We start from the raw sequence: 10,104 nt of genomic DNA on the forward strand, positions 1-10,104 counted from the left end.
ATATATATATATATATATATATATATATATAATTTGGAAAATTGTTTGTTAAGAAAGAGAAAGAAGAAGATCATAATGAATGTCTAGTAACAGCAGACTGGCATGTCTTGAGGTCAGGCCACCTAAAGACAAAACCTTTGATGCAACACCCCACTTTTTTGCCTTGCATATAACACACACACACATACATCTTAAAATCATTATTTCAAATACTTACATGGAACTTCATCTCAGCATAATAGTCGTCATTGTCAACACTGAAGATCTTGTAGTTGGACAGTATGTGGAGCAGCTCCCACTCTCCTTGGTTCATGAAGACGCTCTTGTCCTCCCTGAGCTCCTCGGGGCTTCGCATCAGGGTGATGTTGATGTCATCAACTACAGATCGAACACAATGTCGGGAGCAGCGTGAAACGGCCATGGCAACAAGTTACCTTTCGCCCTCCACTCTGTTCTCTCAGCGCATGTCACAGCGGGGGAGAGTTCACAGATGCACAGAACAGAGCGGTTGTTTCACTCAAGTCTTAATGAGAAGAGTTGAAGACAGAGGCGGCTGTTGTTGTCTGATGCGGTGAATATTTTTCAATAGGAATGCACCGATCAGTGTTTGTATGCCTTACTGTGTGACTGGGATCTTTCTTTATTATGTCGGGAAACAGCAGGCTTGATTTAAACACTGCTATCCTAACTTTGTAAAACAAGAAAGAAGTACATAGATGTAAATTTACTGAATTGTTATTTTTCATTAAAATAATTAATCAGCAACTTGATTAAAATAAAGTTGCTGGTGTAAACCTTTTTAATGTGGCACCAAATTGGTCAAAAGTTACACAGGAATAACATTCCAGAATATAAAGTATGTAGCATATAAACTACAAACTCAACGAAAAGTATCTCAACATAGAATTGAATTGAATAGACCGGCCCCATTATCACCCATATCAATCGAGCTATTTTAGTCAGTATGGTCACGATATTGGTGCATCCCTATTTTTCACCATTTTGCCAGAATTAAATCAAAAGTAGCATAATGGCAGATTATTTGTGTCACTGAGAGGGCTGCATAATGTGAAGTACCTGTAAATACTCCAAAAATGTTTGAAATCTGAAATACAAGCTCTAGAATGGGGAATGTACTGAGAGCCTATTCTATCATAGTTTTAGTTTGGTAAAGGGTTTTAGTATAAATATTTGCGAAAAGACTGCTATTATATTGTCTATATTGTATACAAGTCTGAAATATTTTTTTCTTAGTAATTGAAAACATTACCCAAGTTGTAATGAGCTGTGATAGTCCTTTAATGCAGGTTTAAGTCATTGATGTAGATATGTTTCTAAAGGAAGTCGGTTCCATTCTGTGCTCATTTTGAAGTTAAAACAAAATAAATGTTCAATCACATCGTAAATGAGGGTGAGAGAAAGTGATGAATGTCTTACTGGTATGTAGCCAGCTCTGGAAGGTGAGGCTGCATTTCTGGACATCAAATGGAAAGTTGTAGATGTTGAGAGTGCAGGCTGTGACCACCTGGATGGGCTTGTAGTTGCGCACCAGACCGTCATGTGTCACGTAGACGTAAGGTATGTCTGGAGACTTCCCCACATCTACGCTGCAAGTCAGAGACAAACATGTCAACAACAACTTGTTGAGAAGCAAAGACGGATGCTGATGGAATATTAGAAGGAGCAGAAGCGATGGTGTCAACAGAAGCAGTTCTTACAACTCATTGATGAGGATGTCAGGCACCCACACATTAGTAGTAGGTATAGAAACCTGTTTGACTTCATCAAAGTCTTCTGGGTTCCACACCAGGAATTCATCCGTCCATGACTAAAGTATTGTCGACAGGAAGAAGCTAAATTAGTGATGATTTGATATGGATTTTTGCAGGATAGAGTGTAAACACATATAATAATAGTGTTTCAGTAACAGATGTTATATTTAGACTGTAAAGACAGCTGGTTTTGAAGAGGAATAAGATGCACAAATATCGCACAGTTAAAACCTTACAAATTTACAAATGTAATCAGAAATTACACTGAGTTTGCTATTATAATTATAAGAAATTAGTTTAATGGATCAAATATTTGATAGTGTAATAATGCAGTAAATAAAAGTAGCTGTGTTCCTGATGTAGCGTCTATGGGGCAACTTACAGTACATGTTGTGATGTTTGGAAATTCTTTTGTCTTACCTGTCTGTACCACACATACGTTGTTAACACCTGGTTCTTCTCATCCTGTAGTGGAATAGAAGACATCAGAGTTTTAGAAAAAATAATTTAAAAATTGTATTTGAATAAATCAATTTATTTTATATTGTGCTGATTGCATATTTAAAGAACATTTAAATGTAACACACGCACATCAATCGGATTATTTTTTTAATAAAGCTTCAAATGAATAGTTCAAGAATATGCTCTGATGTATTACAAACACTTAATAGTTGGGATGCATCAATACTAACGTTGGATATTGTGCCGAAATACAGACCCAAATGCTGGATTCCATATTGGTGACAATGGAGCAGATCTATTCAATTCAAGTGTTTGTTTACATACTATATTCATTTTATACTGGAATTTTAATTCCTGTATACATTTTGACCAATTAGTTGCTACATTTATCATTACAGATTCAACCCCACCATAAAACGCTGATTAATATACCGTATGCCTTTCAAAGACCAGCCGACAGACCTGAAAAAACAACAACCAATTTTTTCCACAGGGACCGTAGGAGGTTAATCCATTCGTTCTGCTGTTTTAATATAAGTGCTACTAATCAAATATAAGCCTCTACAGCCTCAATGAGGTTTGTACGTTTGTATGTGTAATGCAAATAATTATGCAGATGGAATATAGAACAATAATTAAAGGAGTCATGGTATGCACAGTAGATGATATACAGTACATAAAACTGCATCGTAGTTCACTGTTGGCAGGTTAGGGTAACATTCAGGAAGTGTGTAACTCACCACATTGAGGATGGAGTAAACCATGAGGTCTATGGCCACTAGAGTGGACGTCCTCCAGTCTTTCACTGGTCTCACTCCCTTCTTATAACCCGCATTCAAAAACTCAGATAGCCGCACTAATGTGGCGTTGGCAAATCTTCCTGGGCTGCTGCCCAGTTTCTTCACTGAAAACGTATATAAAATATTAAATCATGTTATGTGCACTGACATGGAGAAGTCAAACATAGTGTTTATCTCATATTGTCAGCGAGAGATATAAGACAACATCTTGGTTTTAATATAATAATGCCAATGTCAAATTAACTAAAATGATTCCGTCTTGTAAACTATGATTCGAACAATTTTTCTAATATGTGAGTAATATTTAAGCAATTACCTTTAATATTGCAGTCAGACCACAGAGTCAAAATAATATATATTAATATACACCTTTTCTCAGACATTTAAAGGGCTTATGACTCAAATTTTGCTGACAAGTAAGAGTTAAGGGACTTTGTCATGATAAGGTAGGCCAACAGTCAAGTATTTGAAAGCATATATTGTAGTAAAACAGAAGCTGCTGTACCTGTGCAGGCTCTCGATGCTCCTTGAATAAGAAGGAAAATGAGTGCAGTCCAGGCTGATGACAGTCTCATCTTGCCAGTTCACCTGTGTTTTCTTCCCCCACTGTGGAAGGCTGACTGCTGCTCTGATGAAAGGCCACGGGATGCCTCACACCCATATCCTCCATATCCATCCACTTTATCCATAACTTCGCTCGCATCCACTTTCAAAACCTTGTTAGCGTCACTCAGCTCCTGAGGGTGTAGCCATCTGAGCTGACGCCACTCCTCCGTGTTCAATAAAGCACCCGCTCTCAGAGATAAATGGAGCTGAAAGACTGCAGAAATGAAAGCTAGTGACCGGATCGTATGTCACGTCTGAGTGATCATCTAATTAAGTAGTATGCCAACATCAGGCCAGTATGTTATAGTGATTTAGCACAATTAAGAGACTGTTAGGCAAGAGTGTCAACTAACTTACTGACAGCAAAGTTTCAGCGTTTAATGTCCTCTATCACTTAAAACATAGTTTCCTGCCTTACTCTACTTAATGCTGAGATCCCAAATATTGAAGGTTGCCATTATTGAAAGGAAATTATTTGATCAAATGAGATTTAGTTTGCCAGTTGTGTGCTCACCAACAACATTTGAATAAAAGAACTCCACTGACAAATACACAACCTGGCCAAAAGTATGTAGACGCCTGAACATCCCTGCCATATGTGACAGCTGAACATGTATTCTATGGGCATTCATATGCTGCAATAACAGCCTCCCCTCTTTGAGGAAGGCTTTCCACAAGACTTTGGAACCTGGTTGTAGAGAGTTGCTACCACTCAGTTGCTAGAGCATCAGTGAGGTCGGCCGATAAGACCTGATTTGCGGTCAGCTTCTTGTTTATTTGAGTAATGGCAGCAGTTTCCACTCTTGTTTTACTCACTATCAAAGGATACCAGTATGAGGGAATTTGCACTTGTTTATCTAGAGGGTTGTTTTACACCTGACCATGCTTTCTTTGGATTTGTTTGTGCCTGGCTGAATAGCTAATGTACAGAAACATCCCAGAAGAACTGAGAATCATCCCCCCATATACCGTCCATTCCGTCTGTAAAGCTCCGATGCCAAAATTTTCATACAGATGTATTTGGTGGCCTACTTTTTCAGCTTCCCACAGTGCAATTAACATGAACATGAACACTGCAGCCTCTGAGGGCTCATAGCTGTCTTCCAAAATGTTTATACAGATCGTTTTATCATGACTTGGTGTAAATCAGAAATATGAATAGACAGGTTTCTGGTTGGTTTGACTTTGTGAGGCTTTTATTGTCACTTCTGTTCTGTATTATCTTCACAAAACAATACACTTACGGGATTGTCTTTTATTTCTAAAGAACAGATGCAGTCATATTGAGATGAAAGTCACATTCACAACAATGTAAATACACAAAGCTTTGAACTTAATATACAGCCATTTGTTACCTCATACAGACAGTAACAGAGTACTGACTGAACATTTATCTTCAGCTTAGTTGCATAACATCATGTAACCAGATCCACTGGAAGACGAGGTTCGCAGATACTGTGAAAATTGCATTAATATGGATCTTTCCACCGGCAAGTTTGCTATGACGCACGTTTGATATTCTAGTCATGACTATTAGGAAACCAACAGGGAATGGAGACACAGCAGCTGAGCTCTGAATGGGTTTTATTGATCTATTTTGTGGCAGTGGGATGGAGATTAAAGTGTGAATACAGTATCATAGCATCACACTGGCACACTGGAGGATTTTCTCCAGAGAGCTGCTTTATTATACGGTATCTTTGAGTCAATCTTCACTGTCGGGAATTCATGATAACCGATAAGAAACAATCATGTCTCAAACTATAATGTTGCTCTACAGCGGCAATGCAATATCTGGAGGTTAGGCGAGCAGTATATATAAAGGATAGGTCTATTTTCAGACAACTTGAATTGTATTGTTGTAGTTTTGGCAATCAGTATTGGTTATAGTCCAATAGCTGAGATTTGGGAAACATGATGACATTGCAAAAAAAAGGTGAGAAGGCACGAAACATGATCAGATAAGACATATGCCAAACATTTATTTAAAAGATCAATTAAAGGCAAACAGTAAAGTGATTACCCAAATTATCCATTGTACACATTCATCATAGTTTACAGGTGGATTTCATGCTTCAACTTTGACCTGCTGTAATCATCAGTCATGAATGTTCAATGACATGAGAAGGAAGTTGGGGTGTTGGAGGGATTTGCACAACAATCAACATTTGCATTAGAGAATTAGAAGAGTAATAGACCTGGTTTATAAAGGCCACCTAAAACTTGTATTAATATGATACAATGGTAGTTACAAAATGCATGTGCAATGTAGGTGCTCTGCCTGAACTTCATTTATATTCTGGTTTGTTTACAACCTGATCAATATTCTGATTGCTAGTGTTTCTCACACCTTCTCTTTTGATTAGCGCAAAGTTACCACTACTACAAAACACACAAAAATAAGACCTTAATTGTAATGAAACAGTATATTTTAAAGGCATTGGTTAAATATTGGCACACAATATAAAGTGTATCCTGTTCTATGTAATTCTAATTAATAACCTAAGGGAAATTAATTATGACCAAAATACACTTGTCTGCAATAATAATTCTCCATCCCTTTCTTTGCATTGAAACATACTTTGGCTTCTCCAAATCACTGTAAAAAAAACATCATAAGCCAGAAGTTCTTTCACAGTATTCAAATAATCATTAAGTCTCTGATAATGCGGTCAGGCAAAGCTCCAACTGGCCCAGAGCATCAGCAGCGTACTGGCATACGAGGCCAGAACCAAGAGGTAGAAGCGGAACAGGAAGCAGTCGAGCTTCGAGCAAAGGGCCAGCCATTCAGCCTGAACCGAAGACTCACTGTCCTCCTGGGATAAAGCCAGGTGGAGGGAAACCAGCTCCTGGAGAAGCCACTCCAGCCCAGATGGAGCATCCTGGATCTCATTCAGGGACAGCAGATCTTCCTCCAGTGAGGGTTCAAACTCATAATCTGGTTTGAAATGTCAACAATATGAATATAGATGCAGGCAGGTTCTCTAATTACATTTGTAAGCAATTGAAAGCAATCATTATGGGACAGTATTAATATCCCTGACATCAATATTGTGATCCTTTCCAAAAGGCTTTCACCAGACTGGACGAAAAACAGCTCTCCCCCCCCCCCCCCCCTTTATCTTTAATGGAAAGCTTTCAGATGGAATATATCAGAGAGATAAATAATTGCACAACAACTCTGACTTTGCAACTCTTTTTAAGAGAGTCTTACAGATACTTTTGTAAAGTCTCCACAAGCTGAAGTATACGATGAGTTTAAGGACATCTTAGCCTTAAGATGATTTCATAATATTAAGGTGGTTGCACAGCTTCATATGACCAAACAGTTCCAAGACTGCGGTATTATTTATTTTGCCTTCATATTCAAGGTTAGAAATCATTCCAAGTTTGAACTTTCTAAAATGCCTCGGCTGTGTTCTTTCACTCTTCAAACTGTGTTTTTTGCAAACAGACCTTTTGATTTGGTGAAGCATTAAGCAAAAACACACTGTGCTATCACTGTGCTAGCACTGTGTCAGCGGGACTTCTGCAACATCAAACGTCTTTGAGCTCGTAGCTTACCTCCGGAGGGGTTGATGTGATCGAGGGTCCTAATGGAGGTTAAAGCGCTCTCTGTGAAGCCATGAGCAGCTGAGCCGTACTTGTCCAGCAGGCAGGCAGACACTGACATTTGCCTGACCTCCTTCTCACTGTGGTGGAGCAGCTTCACCACCAGAATAGACTTGATCAGGCTGAGCATCAGCATGGCCATGCACACGGCGAAGAACACGCCTGGGTGGAGATGGGAGGGAAAACAGAAAACGCTTGTTGCACAATAGCTAGATTACGGCATTTGGGAATTTGAACTATCGCCTTTCTGGTTGCAATAACTGTCAAATGTACAGAAGCAGTAAAAACTGTACTGTCCATTTTATGTTGTACATGTATACCAAACAATTGAGTCTACAACAAAGCAAAATGAATATAAGGATTAAACTGAAATGATCTAAGCAGCAAACACCACCTATGAGTGGAGTATTGACCGCTGTGGCGGGCAGTTCATCTGTCAGGTTGACTCGGAAGAGGGTGTAGCCCAGGAGTATGCTGATCTTAAAGGCTATGCGGGTACCGCTGCTTAGAGGCAGGTAGAAGCTGATCACATCTACCAGCATGAGGAAGATGCTGGGGATGAGCAGACCCACCACATACAGCAGGGGGCGCCGGCGGATCAACACCTGAATGAAAGATGAGGGCAAAGAGGCAGTAATCTGATAAAGACACTATAGCAGAAATAATATTATTTATTCAATCTAATGTTCCCTCTTGTTGTCTAGCCATGCAGATAGTGTTGCTTTCATTTGTCTTAGTTTTGATCTTTCTTCAAACAGATCTTTCTTGAGTTCAGTTAAAATCAACATTTCTTTATGATCTGGAATGGAACAAAAGCATTTTCCATCAGAAACCCCTTTCATATGACATGTCTATCCTTTAGCACCAAAACTGCCACAACGTAACAATATCCCAGTGAGCCATGAAATGCTCCATTATCAGACAGCCTTTCGCTCTTTCAGCTGAATAAATAGCAGCCATCCCTGCTCTCCACCTGCAATGGGCAATGGGGCCATTTCCCTCACCACTAACAAGAAGTCCATTGATCAGGCAGCCACTGAGACAGTCTCATTATGGTTGCTCACCCTCCCCTGTCTATCAGCCTCCCTCTCTATCTGTCTCTTTACTTGCCACAAACAGCCTCCCTCCCATCATTTGGCATTAGCCCACTAGCCCGATCCATGAAGGTCTCGGCCAATTGCTTTACACTTTACAATTCCGCCGCACAGCGTGGAGGGGGGCAACCCACAGAGCGGCTACAGTTTAGAGCTCACCATCGATAAGCAATCACAGTGCAGACACACTCTCTGACATTACTTTAACCCCCTTATTCAAATCTATTCCCCCTGCGTTAATGTGCTGAATGAGCACGATTGAGACATTGAGGCACATACGTTGAACTGGATGTGGGCGTAGTCGGTGTCGTCTTGGTGGATTTGCCAGTAGCTTGAAGGAATGGACAACAGTTCCCATTCTCCGTCATTCATAAACTCCCTCTTGTCATTAGCAATGGCCTCTGCACTCCTCCACAGCGCCAGGTCTATTTCCTTCACTGCAAGAGAGAGAGAGATAATGAAGGATGAAAAGGAAAGCAGTAAATATATTTTATCATCAGCACACAGATGGTGTGTTTGTATGGATTTCTTCCTGGTACTTCAGTTTTCCCTACCCTGTCCAATAACATGCAAACAAGGTGAATTGGAAATTGTATCTATTTCATTAAGTTGGAAAGTGCTTTCTGAGGGCGAGGTAAAGTGGCTTTTTTTGCCACCTAAAAAAAAATCGGTATCAGTGAAATTGTGTGCTATATTTAGAATATTTTCATCATTTTAACTTTCTGTCAGACAGCCATTTGTGAAGGGCTTGAGAAATTAGCATTTTGATGGGAAAACATATGTACTAGGGTCAGAATTTGAATTTTAATACGGAACGCCACTGGGAAGCTACAGAATGATATAAAAACCTCAATAAAATAAAAAAAACATGTACCTGCCCTTTAAGGTGTTGAAGAACAACCAGGCATATAGAGGAGTCTTACTGGAAAGCTACTGGTGGGCCCTTGATTATACAACTGATCTAGCTCCATTCTCTGATGAAGACTGTTGAAAGCTCTGGAAAAAGCTATTAACACTGACTAAAATGTGTTTTTCCTATCTCCCCTAAGGTTTGGAAGGTTCTAAGATCAGGTAGTTGCACCATATTCCTCATGGGTAGCGCAGGTGTAAACCTCTACTCTGCAAATACAAATTTTATTGAATTGGCTTACAGACCACCACCTGATCACAGGCAGCAAACACACCTGAGTGAAGCCAGCTGCGGAAGGTGAGGCTGCAGTTTTGCTTGTCGAATGGAAAGGCGTACATCTCCAGGCTGCAGGCCAGCACCACCTGCATGGGTCGGTAGTACTTCACTGAGCCAGAGGAGTTGACGTATACATAGGGGATCGGTAGGGACTTCCCCTCGTCCACACTGGGAACACACATAGAGGAGGGGGGGACAACAGGACATAGACCGGTCAGGCTGTAGTGGCCATTTGGAGGGCCAAGTGCTATGAATGATCACATGTGTATGGCCTCTGTGGAAGTTTACTTTCAATTAGATTTAATGAGAAGTGAATTATAATTATCACAAATACCATAGGACAGAAGCAGGAGAATATCAATAAGAGGGACGATTACACAATTTCTTATATAACCATTTTAATCCACGTCCAATAGTTAGCCATGTTATGGGACCAGAATGTGTTTTTTGGCCGTTTTAGACCATTTACTATAAATCATGCAGGCAACGTAACATTATTGCTGAATATTTTTCAATGCATTCTGAAGTGTTTTTCTTTTCTGTGGTTGAAGGCATTATGTTTTCAGGCTGTC

The 10,104-nt window shown here is 39.8% G+C and overlaps 2 protein-coding genes across 2 annotated transcripts in view; both read right to left on the reverse strand.

The window, feature by feature from the left end:
* Window positions 1-3,695, reverse strand: part of htr3a (5-hydroxytryptamine (serotonin) receptor 3A) — a 6,674-nt gene extending 2,979 nt beyond the window's left edge. Inside the window, exons 1-6 of the mRNA XM_031868985.1 lie at window positions 3,623-3,695; window positions 2,975-3,138; window positions 2,193-2,237; window positions 1,719-1,828; window positions 1,438-1,607; window positions 218-378 (exon numbers count right to left, since the gene is read on the reverse strand). Of these exons, the coding sequence (XP_031724845.1) occupies window positions 218-378; window positions 1,438-1,607; window positions 1,719-1,828; window positions 2,193-2,237; window positions 2,975-3,138; window positions 3,623-3,695 (723 nt within the window). The remainder of the gene's footprint in view (window positions 1-217; window positions 379-1,437; window positions 1,608-1,718; window positions 1,829-2,192; window positions 2,238-2,974; window positions 3,139-3,622) is intronic.
* Window positions 3,696-6,312: 2,617 nt separating this feature from the next.
* Window positions 6,313-10,104, reverse strand: part of htr3b (5-hydroxytryptamine (serotonin) receptor 3B) — a 6,151-nt gene continuing 2,359 nt past the window's right edge. Inside the window, exons 5-9 of the mRNA XM_031869036.1 lie at window positions 9,531-9,700; window positions 8,626-8,783; window positions 7,647-7,857; window positions 7,205-7,414; window positions 6,313-6,578 (exon numbers count right to left, since the gene is read on the reverse strand). Coding sequence (XP_031724896.1) covers window positions 6,313-6,578; window positions 7,205-7,414; window positions 7,647-7,857; window positions 8,626-8,783; window positions 9,531-9,700 — 1,015 coding nt within the window. The remainder of the gene's footprint in view (window positions 6,579-7,204; window positions 7,415-7,646; window positions 7,858-8,625; window positions 8,784-9,530; window positions 9,701-10,104) is intronic.

Source organism: Anarrhichthys ocellatus, unplaced genomic scaffold (genome assembly GCF_004355925.1).
Source record: "Anarrhichthys ocellatus isolate YVR2014 unplaced genomic scaffold, GSC_Weel_1.0 scaffold45, whole genome shotgun sequence".
Lineage (NCBI taxonomy): Eukaryota > Metazoa > Chordata > Actinopteri > Perciformes > Anarhichadidae > Anarrhichthys > Anarrhichthys ocellatus.